We start from the raw sequence: 14,556 nt of genomic DNA on the forward strand, positions 1-14,556 counted from the left end.
ACGGATTCTTTGTTAAACTGTGGATCAGTTGTCCTAGTTATGCGTTGGTTTGCATTGAGTGCTCTCTCTCTGAAACATCCCACAAATGCAGTGAACTGAGAGTAAATCATAGAAATGTTCAAAGCAACAGTCGCTGTTTGAGAACAGTTGGTTATAAATAAGGTCACTGTGGTGAATGAGCCTCTTCCTGACATCTAAACCAGCGGTCCCCAGCCTTTTTTGCTCCACGGACGGTTTCATGTCAGACAGTATTTTCACGGCCCGGCCTTTAACGTGTGGCGGATAAATACAACAAAATAAAATGATACGACCAAGAGAACAACGGTGGTATTTTGTAAATATAATAGTAAACGGGAATTCACTGTGTATCTTTATTAGCAGCGTCCTCCTGAAACGCGCCAACAACACAGAGAGTAACGTCCTCCTCTCTGCCCCTTAATGCTCTCTGGTCGCTATGGTAACGCGTACATATTTCTTTCAAAATAAGACGCACAGCTACAACACGGGAAAGACCCAGGGGAACCGAGTTAATGATAAACCCCCTGAAAACCATACATTTCACACCCGAGCTTCAGCTCTCGCGGCCCGGTACCAAACGACTCACGGACCGGTACCGGTCCAGTGCCCGGGGGTTGGGGACGGCTGATTTAAACCGAACATCCGCTGTATTACGAATATATAACAGATTCTTGTTCCAGGCAAAAGCTTTTATGTATTTGTCGTTAATAATTTTGCGAGAATATGTTTGACACGAGCCCACACCGGGACGTCCCTGGACAGAGTCCCGCTGCGGCTGTTCTGCATCAGTACTCGGTCATACTGTGGAATGATTACACGACGGATCGACTGGACGGTTTATAACAAACCAGATTTAAAGCAAACCGCTCGCTGTGATGAGACTTCTTCAACCGGAAGTGTCCCAATTTGTTCACGTACCGCGCGTCGCCATTTTCAAAACAGTTGAGCTTTATTGCGCACAGCAGAATTGTTCAGCAGAGAAGTTTAAATAAAGACTCGGATTGAATAATTCAAGGTACAGCCCTTAGTGAACGCTGGGTGATCGTCTGGGGTTTATTATACTGGGAGCGCTCCTGTATCCGAGCGTGCGTCACTAATATTACAGGAACTAGTTACCTTCTCTGGATTACATTAGCAACCTTAGCTAAGGCTACAGCTAGTTACATTCTGGTGAATACAGGTTTAAGAAGACTGTGAACTTTAGTCGCTGATAAGACGTAGAGCAGTTGTTTGATGACACAGTAAAGACACCACGCGTTACCGTGTCCGTCATCACGTGGTGCTTTTAATACACTAGATGATGTTTTAATAAAAAACATTAGCTTTTTACACACTAGTCATATAAGCTGTGCAGCTCTGTGGGGGTTTTCTCATCCCCAGCATGCTGCCGCTGCGCAGAGTGAGTACGGTATAAACGTAGTTTTGGTGAAAAGTACCAGTGATGAGTTCCGATAATGCTGCAGGCCTGACTGTGTGTTTGAACATGAAATGATTAGAGCTGTGCTTGGTGCAGTCGCCCTGAAACCTCCAACATGATGGAGCTACCCAACTACAGCAGCCAGCTGATGCAGCAGCTGTGGGCCTTGAGGAAGGAGGACCACTTCTGCGACTGCACCATCATGGTGGGAGAGGGTCGTCATCGCGCACATAAACTGGTGCTGGCTGCCTCCAGCATGCTTTTCAGGTAGACCGTGATGACAGGTGACTCTTCTACAGTCGCATATTTGGACCTTATAGTCGTTCATCTGAATAATCTCAGCGGAGCTCATGTTGGCTCCTGTGGAAGAATGATGAGTCAAATTCAAGTCATGAAGTTTTAGTTTAGTTTTTTGTCAGCTGGACAAAAATATTGGATTTTTTAAAAATTTATTTATTGAGGAACATGAAATATAATACGTGAGTAAAGTTTATGAGCAGGTGTTACAGATGTGCTCTTTTTGTTTGCTCCCGTCATACTTTAATATTAATCCCAGCACGGTGTACAGGTGGCTGCTGCAGTCACTGTTCACTTTTATTAAACAGGAGCTTAAAAACAGAACGGTGCTGTCTCCGTCAGGTCTCTCCTGGATGGCTCCGACACCATCTCCATCGACACAGCTGTGGTTTCCTCGCAGGAGTTTGGCTGCCTCCTGGACATGGTCTACACTGGTAAACTGCCTCCAGGCAAGCACAACGTCAGTCGCATAGTCACCGCTGCAGACAGCCTGCAGATGTATGACGTGGCTGTTGGCTTTAAGCAAGTCCTCACCAGCCTGGTAAACCAGAAGCCCCCAGTATCAGTGAGCTCTGCTGTGCCACACCTCACCGTGACCAACAAAGCCCCGAATATGAACCCTGAAGGCTCAGCCTCGCCCAGCAAGCACAACCTGACTTCAGACGAGGCGGAGGTGACGGAAGAGCTGAAAAAAGAATCGTTTGAGCATGACAGCGATGACGCAGACGAGCCAGCGATTAAAAGGGCCCGCGTGGAGCTCCCTGACACATCAGGTCATTCTTATGTTTAAACCCGTAGTTTGGGGAATTTAATAGTGTGAGTTAATTTAGGAATAATTCAAATCACACCTTTACTGGAAATAGAGTCTAAAACAGGCGTGGGCAACTCCAGGCCTCGAGGGCCGGTGTCCTGCAGGGTTTAGATGTGTCCCTGATCCAACACAGCTGATTTAAACGGCTAAATCACCACCTCAGCATGTCCTGAAGTTCTCCAGAATCCTGGTAATGAACTCATCATGTGATTCAGGTGTGTTGACCCAGGATGAGATCTTAAACCTGCAGGACACCGCCTCTCGAGGCCTGGAGTTGCACACCCCTGGTCTAAAATATTCTCCCTACAATAAATAAGACAACAACTAGACTTTATTTTCTGTCCACAGGGCCCGAAGACATCAAATCCTCAGAAGGTGCCGACACGTCGGCAGCCAGGCTGTCCAGCGAGTCCGGTCTCCTCGCCAACATGTCGTCTGTTGTGGAACTGCTGAGCCAAGCAGCAGAGAGCCTGACAGAAAGGGAAAGACAGGTACAACAGGGGGCCCTGGTTCTTCTACAGTGTGAACTCCATTTAATACCAGCTTCCCTTAGATCACGGCTCGGCTACCTTTAACACCCAAAGAGCCATTTGGACCCGGTTTCATAAAAAACCCACCGAGCTGCAAACACTGACATCTAAAATGAAGATAACACTGTAAATACTGTTCTTTGACCTTTATGCTTTGTATAAACAACGACATACAAGGTGTGTTGCTATGAAACCCATGAAGTGCTACAGAGAAAACTACATTTTGTTTATGTACTAAACACATTTTGAACTCTTAAAATAATAACAAAAAACAAACACAATAAAAAGCTGAAGTGAAATGATCCACGTAGCAAACATAAACTGTCATATCGCCTCTGAGCTTTCTGAGCGCGCAGCCTCGACCTGAGTTTAAAAAATACATTGGAAACAAATCACTGTGTCACTAAACAATGAAAAATAAATATTTGCATCATCATAAATATTAATCTTACCTGGTTAATGGGACGTGCGCTCCTGAACCAAATCGATACTGTATGAAGTTCACGCTGTCGTCCGTGAGGCGTAGAGAGCAGCTGCTCACGTACGTCTGTGGAACTGAAGATCCACATGTTCATGTGTCGGGATGCCATTCCATGTTTCAGTTATTCCGGTCTCAGCATCACTCCAGTTATTCTCAACCACAGTGGCCTCCTGAGGTGAAGTGTGACGCAAAATAATCAAATATAATTTTATTTTAATATTTCAAGATCACAGTAATCTTCCAGTTTAGAAGTCCAATTTTAAAAAAGAACTAAGACTAATAAAACACACTTCAATTAAATACTATTAATTAATTAATTTAATGTAATTTATTGTCCCAAGCCCCACGTGGCTGCAGAGCCGCGGGTGAGAACCCCTCCCTTACCTTGTAGTTGTATCATGTGCACGTTGTTTAACATGTTTGTATGTTGTAGACTTTGAGCCCTGAACAGCAGCTCTGCAGGCTGTCCTCCTTTGTTGGACTCTGCTGCTTCACTGATGCTGAGTCAGGAATCACTCAAACATGAACCAAAGCACTGAACTCCAGGGATGAAGCACAGCTGTGGCTGCACATAGCAGACAACAGCAATAAAAGTCTATCTTTGGGTGCTGGAGGCAAAAGCACATATTTGTTCCCATTTCGCTGACCGCACCACCTCATGGTCGGCGTACTGTGAGCAGACAACTCATTCGGAGCTAAACCTGTCCTGTGATGACTCGGTGTGGGACATGCTAGTCTGACTTCATTAGTGCGGCTCCTTTAATGTGGGGTGGCTGTAGCTCGAGGGCGCCATCTACTGACTGGAAGGTTGCTGCTGCTCCACAATTTCATTTTGTTTGCACTTTGTGCTCTTTCAGGTTGTGTGTCAGTGCTGTGAGGAGGCTGATCCCAGCTCCGTGTCGGAGAAGCTGATGAGTAAAGTGAAAGAGGGTCAGATCGGAGAGGAGGGGCTTATCAAGCTGCTACGCACCGTCAAGCAGAAAGCTTCATCCTCCTGTCCCACACAGCTGCTCCCTCTGCTGGAGGAGCTGGAGAGGAGCATACGGCAGCCCGATGGCAGCCAAACTGGAGGTAAAGACGAGCACTGGGAGTAACATGAAAGAGAATGTGTCAGTGTAGGTCTGTCTTCATTAAGGACAGCTTGGTATTTATATACATTTCTGTGTCCGTCCAGCAAACTGACAGGATGTGATGTAGTGTGATAGGAAGCTTTTTTTAGTGGATGTCTTCTACGTATTTTGAGTCTGTTGTCCATGTTTGCAGCTGACTCAGAGCAGAAGAACAGAAGTGAAGATCGTGTCCAGGAAGAAGTGGAAGATGAAAACGGTGACGAGGTGGAGAACAAGGAGGAGCAGAAAGATGCAGCTGTAGCAACAGAGTGTTCCCCTCCCTGCTCCTCTCCTCCCTCCTGCCACTCCAAACCTTACTGCTGTCACTGGTGTAAGAAGAGTTTTGATTACAAGTGTCGAATGCTAGCCCACATGAAGCGCTGCTCCATGTCCCAGGAGTGTGAGCAGCAGTGTCCCGAGTGTCCCGAGAAGCTGTCTAAGCGGGCCCTGCAGCGCCACCGGGTCGAGGCTCACCGCAGCGCCGCGCGGGTCAAGAAGAAGGTGGCCTGTGACCTCTGCGGCCGCACCTTCGCCCACCCGTCAGGTAAAGTCGCGTGACATTAAAGCTTTACTGAACAGGCAAGATTATTGATGTGATCAGTGTCTGTGCCCAACTCTGCACTGGAGCAAACAGCGTGCTAAATCCACCGCACAGCTGTTCTCAGGCTGAGATGTGAGGGCTTTATCCACAGTGCCAGTGTTGGTGTTTGATAATGATCAGAGCAGGAGCCATCGATGAAATACTGACTTGTTTCTTATTATGGCTTCTGGTTTCAGCATTTACTATACAGAAGCGTCAGAAACAGTAAAACTACCTGAATTATCAGGTAAATATGAATGTAGGTGAATTACCAGCAGACTGCTTTGAAAACAAGGGGCTGCTGGTTTAATTCCAGAGATGGAAGCTACAAGCTGTGAGCCAGCACTGCTAAGTGCTGCACCGCTGTGCTTTTGTTTCTTTTGTTGAGTGGAGTATAACTTTGTGTTGTGCTGCTTTACATTTGATGTTGGTTTTAGACTACAGTCTGTACATTGGGAAATCTCAAAAGGACCTGAAACAGGTCATTTCACCAGCAAACAAACCTTCTAAGGCAGGAACGCCGTACCTGACAGATGTGTGGTTTCCCCGCTGTGCACTCGACTCTGGTCAACACAGCTGCAGTGCGTACAGCGTAGGCAGCAAACATGTCTGCTGCTGTGTGCAAAAGGAGAAGATCACATCTGTCATAAATGACATGTACAAGCACTTTGATGTTTCCCTGGTATGACAATGCAACATGAACTCTGAGCTCAGTTTGGGGCCAACTCGTGTGTGCACTTTACAGTACAGCGATCGTTTCACTTTGTTCCATTTAATGAGTGTTTCTCATTTCTTAGGTATGATTTACCACAAGCGCACTGAGCACTTTGAAGAGAAGCCGTTTGCTTGTGATGAATGCGGCGCCAAGTTTGGTGCAAACTCATCTCTGAAGAATCACATGAGGCTGCACACAGGGGAGAAACCCTACCACTGCAAACACTGTGACATGAGTTTCAGCGTGGCTGCTGCACTTGCATACCACACCAAAAAGAGACACTCTGAGGGTAAGACACACGCACACATGCGCACACACACACACACACACACACACCTGTGGGGTTGTGTGATATAGAAATGGTGATATGTGTCTTTCACGTGTAACATCTTGTCACTGATACAAGAACAAAACAAAGATTCATCATCCAGGACAAACCAGAGAGATAAAGTCTTGAGACTTCAAACCCACAGAGTTATGATGATGATGTTATTGATAGGTGACACACCTATCACCAAGGAAACCAAGGGGAGAAGGAGAGAGGAAGGAGGGATCACCCAATCTGTTTAAACAAAGCATGGAGGTTGAAAAGCTCCGTTTGCTTGGCTGTGATATCCACCTTAGTGGTGTCAGTGTGAAGCTGTAGAGTCCCGGGCATCATCACAGTGTACCAGTATGGTTCATTTGTTCCAGTTCAGTGTTCATGAATGTTGAGGTGACTGTTGTAGTGGGCAGGGCTGTGGTCATTACTTTTAGGTCTGTGTTTATTAAAGACAGTGGGCGACCACTTCAGGGTTGGACTGGGTTTTAGAAGAAGAGTGTTAATGGGAGAGAGAACTCAAAGAGCAGCTTTAACCCTAAAGCCTTTTCCAAAAAACATGAATCAAGGCTGATCTGGATCCAAGGACCTGTACTACACAGCTCGTTTCCTTTATCTGGATTCACCCGGACATGTCCATCAGGTTCTGTAAACCAACCCGGGGTTTCCCCTTCACGTCCACATGAAGGTGTGCTAAAAGATCACGTGTCACAGATCACGTGATTCTTCTTCCACAGAAGAACCTGCAACAGGAACATTATCAACTGGTGATTCAAATCTATAAGGAACATAGAAATATAACAGTAAACTACAAGGTCATATAATTATCACAGCTGCTGGTGACATTAAAAAGTGATGCTGATGCTGGAGGTTTGTGTTGTTAGAGAACAGCAGAAAACAAGGATACGCTTGGTGAGACTTCAGACAGCGTAAAGGAAGATTGCATTGCTGGAGAACCAAGTTGCTGAGTTGCAGCAACACTTTTGAATGAATGACATCAGAGAGTCATTGGACTAAAAATGAAACTGCATTCATATCCCGGCAGTGACGATGATGAACTGAAAGAAACTGACTCTACAGAGCAACAGGCAATGTTAATGAGACTAAAGGAAACGCAGGACTTCAAGCTCCCACTGGAGACACTGGTTCCCAGACAGTGGGAGGATGTCACTGCCTTCAAAGATGAAGCTGAAGGATCACATTTCAGATGAATCTTGGATTGATTTTTGGAAATTTGTTGAATAAAGTTTAATATTTTTAAAAGTTAGAAATAAGAAAAACACCAGCACACATGACAAAAGAAGAGGAATCTAGTGGTGGTTGAATAGGAACATGGAACGCTTCATCGGCATTCACACTACCTGGAAAAAGCATTTCCCAGCAAAAACACAGGCTGAACATTTGAAGACTTTGCTGAAATGCTTTCAGATATTTGGTGAATTTGATGAATGAGCTTAATTGTATAAGATTACCCAAATATCAGCCAGCTGAAGTGTAAAAAGCAGCAGTAGTGAAAAATGTGCTAAATAAAGCCGACAAAGTACCTAAACTGAGCTTTATTTGGTGAAATGTCCAAAACATAAAAAGCAGAAGGTGCTGCCGTTCATCCAAAGGAAGAAACGCTGAGCGAGAGAGAAAGCTGAGCAGCAGCTTCTCATTGGTGGCAGTTACACAAACACGCAGGAGGCTCGTGTGTGGTTATTACCTGACGCTATGTCCTTCATACAGTCGTTGGTCTGAGTCTGCTGAATCCACCAATCAGGAGCTTGTATCTGCTTCCTTAGGCCCTTGTTATGCACACGTGTGGCGTGATGATTTTCGCATCACGTCCTGTGTCGTGGTGGCGCGTCGGCCGAGGCGCACGACCTGCCGATGTGCGTCGCAGCCGCGTTGAAGACACGAGCGTACGATGTTTTTTTTAAAAGCAGCATTTCAATAATAATCCTGCAGAGAAGCTGAGAGACACACAGACACACACAGGTTTGTGCGACTCAGCTCGAGTCTGTGGACAACAAAACACAACAGCACAGCCAAACTGGGCGGTTTCCAGTTTGGCTGTGCTGGTGTGTATTTTTTTACCCACCTTTAAGGCCTTTGGGTATCGCTGCATCTGTGTGATGACGGCGCGGCGGTGAGCCAATCACAGGGTATCCTGGCTCCTCCAGGCTGTTTGCTGTGCAACACCCAGAAACCAACAGGATGCACTTATTCATGATTAACAATCATGATGCAGTATTTCTATCATGCATCATGTACAGACAACATTTGTGTGCTTCTTTGATGTGATTTGATTTTCCAGGGAAGATGTACGTGTGCCAGTACTGCAAGGCTGTCTTTGCCCAGTCCATAGAGCTGACACGTCACGTGCGGACGCACACGGGAGACCGGCCCTACGTATGCCGAGAGTGTGGCAAAGGCTACAGCCAGGCCAGCGGACTCACTGTGCACCTGCACACCTTCCACCGTAAGAACAGTTTGCTTTTTATTCTGAGTAAAGTTTGAAAAAGTAAACAACCTAAAAAATATCTGCATTTACATACTGGCTTCTTTTAAATATGAAGGATTGGCACTGATGAACCGTAAATGAAGCTGTTTTTGGGGTGGGGGGCACTTTTCATTTAACAGCCATGTTGTCAAAGCAGCGGCTTCAGGCCAACGCGGATCAATAATAAAACTTTATTTGAGGTGAGAGACTGCACCTGTGCGTCCCAGCTGAACGCTGCCCTGTGAATATTACTGACACGTCAGACGTATGCTGTTGTCGTGTCTTCAGTCTCGCAGACGGCCTTTCAGGTCCTGCCAGTGGCTCACATCTCACCAGTGGGTCTGTTTTTTGGTACACAGCAGTAACAGTGTCATATGTACAAATCGTGAATAGTGTGAAACCCAGTAGAAGCGTGGATCATGTGGATCAGATCAAATCACCTTCATCATCACACTGCAGCCGTGTTTCCCCACCTGATGGAGCCACGGCACATAGGTGCGCTGTGGCTCCATCAGGTGGGGATACACTGGTCTAGCTGGAGCCCGACTTAAACTTGTGCCAGTTATCAGAACACATCATGAAGAGGTTGCACCAAGGTTCAGTTTCCTTTCCTTACTGGGAGCAATGGGATTCTTCAGGGAATACACCAAACATTTCCGTAGCTTGTGTGTGCTGGTCACTTGTAGTAAGCAGCGAGGGCTTCATCAGTATGTAACACAGCCACACAGGTGGTGGCACAGGTTTCAGTGACTGTGTGTTTGCTGCTCTGTGTCAGACCTGTCAGAGCCCCACGACTGTCAGAAGTGCTGTCTCAGCTTCTCGTCGCTGGACGAGCATCGGCAGCACATCCAGGAGTTTCACCCGAAGGAGTTCCACAAGTGTCCCACCTGCAGTAAGCTGTTCACCAGCGCCGCCCTCCTGGACAAACACAAGCCCACGCACACTGGGACAAAACCCTTCAGCTGTGACCTCTGCAACAAGTCATACCAGGTACAGTTGGATATAGCCACTGTGATGGCTCCACCTTTGTAGTCTAGCTGTGTCACCAGATGACAACACACTGCACTGAACACTGTGAAACGCTGTTATATGGAGCACTGGTGGGAGACGTGCACTGGTGGGAGCACTGGTGGACGACGTGCAGTGACACTCAGTTCGCTTTGATAACGTTCCATCATGCGTTCTTTTTATCATGTGGTTCAGACATAAATGCCGAGAGTGGCGCCTGTACTGGAACGTCACAGCTGGGTGAAGAGTGACGAGCACGGCGTTAACCTGAAACATGTTTGAGCCAGAGTAGATCAGCTAAACATATAAACATATATAAATGTGTGCAACAAAACTGGAGCACAAACGTACTGCGTGACCTGTGTCAATTCAATTCAACAGTGCCAAATCACCACATCAGTCGCCTCAAGGCGCTTTATATTGTAAGGTAGACCCTACAATAACACACAATAATGTCACACAGCAAACAACAAATATTTCCAGGTCCAGTGAATTAAAGGCAGAGGTAGCAGCTACTTCCTGTGTTGGCCTGTCAATCGATGCATGGCTTCACCAACAGTGTGTGTTACCGTGCGTGTTACCGTGCGTGTTACCGTGTGTGTTACCGTGCGTGTTACCGTGCGTGTTACCGTGTGTGTTACCGTGCGTGTTACCGTGCGTGTTACCGTGCGTGTTACCGTGCGTGTTACCGTGCGTGTTACCGTGCGTGTTACCGTGCGTGTTACCGTGCGTGTTACCGTGCGTGTTACCGTGTGTGGCTGAGGATGGACTCAGGAAGTGCAGTGTGTTGGATTCATGTTTCAGCTGTGGAGGCCTCTTAGACCCACACAGTACAGTATTGGGCAACTTGTGACTGCACAACTAAACACACACATTCATGTGTCATCTGTCTTCACATGTATTCACACATATACATATATTCTACAGAGTCTTTGACATCTTTCAACCTTTCTTTTGCCATAGCAACTGTCAGGACTGTGGTACCATAACAGGACTAACCACCCCGATGTGTTTGCCAACCACACCCGGCAGCTCAAGAACCTGGTCCAGTGTGATGTCTGCTTCAAGTTCTTCCCTAGTTCTGTCAGTTTGGCCAAACACCAGGCTGCTGAGCACCAAGGTGAGCACCGGCCCCACACTGATATACTGAGTCCTGCAACAGAGCCGGTCCTGGAGCAGATGGGTGCACTGTCCTCCACTGGAGCTCCAACAAAAACAGGATCTGTCTGTAATTCAAAGACGTAATAATAATATTAATAATAATAATAATAATAATCTGTGTTTACAAAAGATTACAGAGATTACACTGTACAGCTGTCAAACAGCAGAGGGCATTACACTTATTCTTTTCTTCACCTGCTGTCCACCGTACTCACCATTCATTTTCAGATGTCATGTAAAAAACACAAATATTACTAAAACATTTATTATTTCATTTGTCTTTAAAATCTTAGGCCTCCTGTTGCAGTGTTCTCTGTGATCGTCTGTGTGCAGACTGACCTGCCTCTGGCCCTGTGTCAGTTTGTACAACTTTATTTATACAGCGCCAAATAACAACAACAGTCGCCTCGAGGCGCTTTATATTGTAAGGTACAATAATAGATACAGAGAAAAGCCCAACAATCATATGACCCCCTATGAGCAAGCACTTTGGCGACAGTGGGAAGGAAAAACTCCCTTTTAACAGGAAGAAACCTCCAGCAGAACCAGGCTCAGGGAGGGGCGGGGCCATGTGCTGTGATTGGTTGGGGTGAGAGAAGGAAGACAGGATAAAGACATGCTGTGGAAGAGAGACAGAGATTAATAACAAGGATGATTCAGACAGCTGGGGTGGGCTTTTCCACGTACGATGGTTAAAATGATCATAACCATCGAGTATAAGTTGCCATGGCAATATTAAGCTGTCTGCATGCAATGTGAGTTATTTTTCTCCCACACTCTGTGAATGCATCATTTATTCCCCCCTCCCAACCGGAACATTTTCTCAGTTTTTCCACTACAAATGCAGTGTTTTAAACTGTGCATGTGAACGTCTCCCCACAGAACAGGATAAATCCACCAGCTGTGACACCTGTGACTGTTCCACGCATAGACTCTTGTTTCTGTACCTTGAGGTCATCACATGTTATAAGCACAAAGAGCACCTTTGTTATTTCAGTAGTTTTGTTTCATGAATCCTTGCTGTGATCTTTAGTTTGTTAAAGCTCAGTGTTGCCCACAGAGACCGTCACAGTACAGTCACTGTGAAAAACCTCTGTGTGCACCTGCTGGTTAAAACAACACACTTCAGTTCATATAATGGTGTGGTCGAGTGAATGAGTGTACCACTGCAATGTTGGGCCCTGTATGGTTGAATAAACACTTGTTTGTGGAGGTTCATCAAACTTATGGTGTACTGTGATATGGCCAAAGAAATATTGTGATATCAGTCTCGCCCAGGCCTGGGCTCCAGTCCCCTGTGACCTGGATAAGTGGATGGTTGGGATTTCTTGTTGTGTTAGATCTTAGAGAGGCAGTTCGTGGTTTAATGAATCACAGCAGCAGCTCCTGTGCTGTTTTCACTGACCCTGAGTGTCTGTCCTGCAGGCTCTGTGGCTGTGCTGGGTGGAGATGAGGACATGCAGGAGAACGTCTGCACGCAGCATATCAGCAGTGAGGCATTCAGGTGCTCCCTCTGCTCCACGCTCTGCTCCTCTCAGCTTAAGCTGCAGGAGCACCTGCTCTCCTGCCATGTGGAGACACGGCAGGAGCAGGAGAGCCGGGAGGAAGAGCAGGCCTCCACCTCCTACACGGTAATAAGCACATCACACAGAAGTACAGATGAAGATGAAATAATAATAATGTCCGGCAGGTGACACTTTCCCGGCCGACAGCATGTGGAGTGAAGTGTTTCCTGTATTTGTCGAGCCTAGTCTTTGAGGCTCGTCAGGATGATGATAGAGTGCAGTTTGTTCAGCTCAGGTGCATCCTGGGAGAATTTGCAGCATTTATATTTCAAACCAAGCTGAATCAGCGTATCTGACCAACCACATCACTGCATTTGGCTCAAGTGAGATGGAAATAGTCAAATAATGGTGTTTTACCTCAGACACACAGCGAGGCGCTGCTCTGGGCCCATGATGTCACTGCCTCCTCAGGTGTGGTCCCAACACGACATCCTGTATGTATGTATGTAAGCAGCCGTGATGCAGCTGAAACTCCTCCCTGCATGCAACAGGAGTCTGTTGCTCTTCCTGTGTAGAAACATGAGGTCCATCTGTGAGGACGAAGTTTCTGCAGTAAAGAGTTGACTGATTGATCCATGTGTGCGCTGAAGTTTGTCTGGCTGATGAACTGATGACCCAAACATGCAGAGTCACACTGCTCCACTGTGCTGTGTATTTAGGTTTCTAATATTAATAACAACAGTAACACAAAACTGTGATTTGTTACAATTTTCCATTCACTTCATGTGTTTACTGCACATTGTAACCAGAATGTGCATCAGCCCAGTGAAAGTGTTCACTTGCTACCCCAGAGTAGAGTCAGCTGCAGCCTAATAACAGTGAAACTGGGCTGAATGCTTATTAATGAGAGTGCAGCAGTGCTTCAAACCAGGACAGCAATAAGAACACAGCAGGGAGTCAGAGCCTTTCCTGGGTGTGTGTGTGAGACGAGCGCTGGAAACAGTTTAACCTTTACAAAACGTTCCATGTACACTATCTCTGTCTGATCCCACAGGTGATACCAGCCAATCCAACAGGGAGCAGACAGGAAGGGGCGGAGTCTGAGGGGCCAAGGCAGCAGGGGGTTGGTCAGCAGGTGTTTCTAGCTCTGGCAGAAGGGCGAGAGGTGAAATCATCAGCAGAGCTGGTGGAGGTGAACATGTATGACCTTCTGAACAACTCTGTGGCCTTCATCTGCGAGGACAAACCAGCAGGCTGCGACTCTTAGCTGACTCTTTGGTTCCCATCATCACAAACACGCGTGCAGGAAACATCACCAACACTGGCTGCTGAGCTCGTCTGTGTCCCACAGTCCCAGCTAATGACAGCCCGACATTTTCAGTCTGCTCACGATTTACTGACACACTCAGTGCAGGCATAGGAGGTTTGTGTTGTTTTAAAGTCAGCGCTGCATAAAGACATGAGCAGTGATGTTCCCTGCTCTGTGGCTCTCAGCACTGCATACACAGGTTTGCATTGTCCCTTAAACATTGGGAACATTTGTTAGACGCTGACTCCACACGGGGGACTAAATCACTAAACCGTGTAAGTTTATGGTCGCTGTGGACTGGTACCTGTGAACGCTAATAAACATGAAATACCCGACGCTGCTCTGTGGGATGTTTCCTGCTGCTGTAATAATAAAACGACTGCATTTAAGATTTCTCACATCAAATAGTTCACATTTGTTTATCCTGTTCAACGGTCAGCATTAGATCACAAACGATCGTTAATTGCAAATAAAGAGAGATGTGGCTTTATTACAGATGTGGTCCCTTATTTATTACAGGTTCACAGAAGGAAACAGCTGACAAGGATCAGATAAATATAAACATCCACTGTGGTCAGCTCATAAACAGCAACCCTGAGACAAATCCACGCCCAGCTAGTTATCCTCAGGACAGTCCAACGACGCCAGACTTCTCACCCGCTCTTTGAGCTCGAAAGAAATAAAATCCATGTTTTAGGATAGACTGTGCTGGGAAAAGATCATCTCTAGACTAGATGTGATATTTGGTTTGTCCTTCACTGAAACTGGAGTTCTCACTAATAGAAGACGAGTCTGTATTTGACAGATTGTG

The 14,556-nt window shown here is 46.4% G+C and overlaps 1 protein-coding gene and 1 long non-coding RNA gene across 3 annotated transcripts; one reads left to right on the forward strand and one right to left on the reverse strand.

Annotated features, from left to right (window-relative positions):
- Positions 1 to 944: 944 nt before the first annotated feature.
- zbtb40 (zinc finger and BTB domain containing 40) lies at positions 945 to 13,714 on the forward strand. Of its 2 annotated transcripts, XM_063474921.1 has the most exons (12): positions 945 to 1,033; positions 1,532 to 1,702; positions 2,075 to 2,505; positions 2,892 to 3,034; positions 4,412 to 4,625; positions 4,818 to 5,207; positions 6,041 to 6,247; positions 8,577 to 8,741; positions 9,538 to 9,752; positions 10,734 to 10,890; positions 12,357 to 12,562; positions 13,491 to 13,714. In XM_063474921.1, exons 2-12 carry the CDS (start codon positions 1,551 to 1,553, stop codon positions 13,701 to 13,703), a joined length of 2,493 nt encoding a protein of 830 aa, XP_063330991.1. In that variant the 5' UTR covers positions 945 to 1,033; positions 1,532 to 1,550; the 3' UTR covers positions 13,704 to 13,714. The 2 variants fall into 2 exon arrangements, with proteins under 2 accessions (XP_063330991.1, XP_063330990.1); XM_063474920.1 differs by having other exon boundaries at positions 952 to 1,702.
- On the reverse strand, positions 2,910 to 4,396 carry LOC134628186 (uncharacterized). Its single transcript, XR_010093955.1, has 3 exons — positions 3,939 to 4,396; positions 3,526 to 3,724; positions 2,910 to 3,013 (listed from the first exon to the last, which is right to left on the reverse strand). It is a non-coding gene; the product is annotated as an uncharacterized LOC134628186 (long non-coding RNA).
- Positions 13,715 to 14,556: the final 842 nt, after the last annotated feature.

This window comes from Pelmatolapia mariae, linkage group LG5, assembly GCF_036321145.2.
Source record: "Pelmatolapia mariae isolate MD_Pm_ZW linkage group LG5, Pm_UMD_F_2, whole genome shotgun sequence".
Lineage (NCBI taxonomy): Eukaryota > Metazoa > Chordata > Actinopteri > Cichliformes > Cichlidae > Pelmatolapia > Pelmatolapia mariae.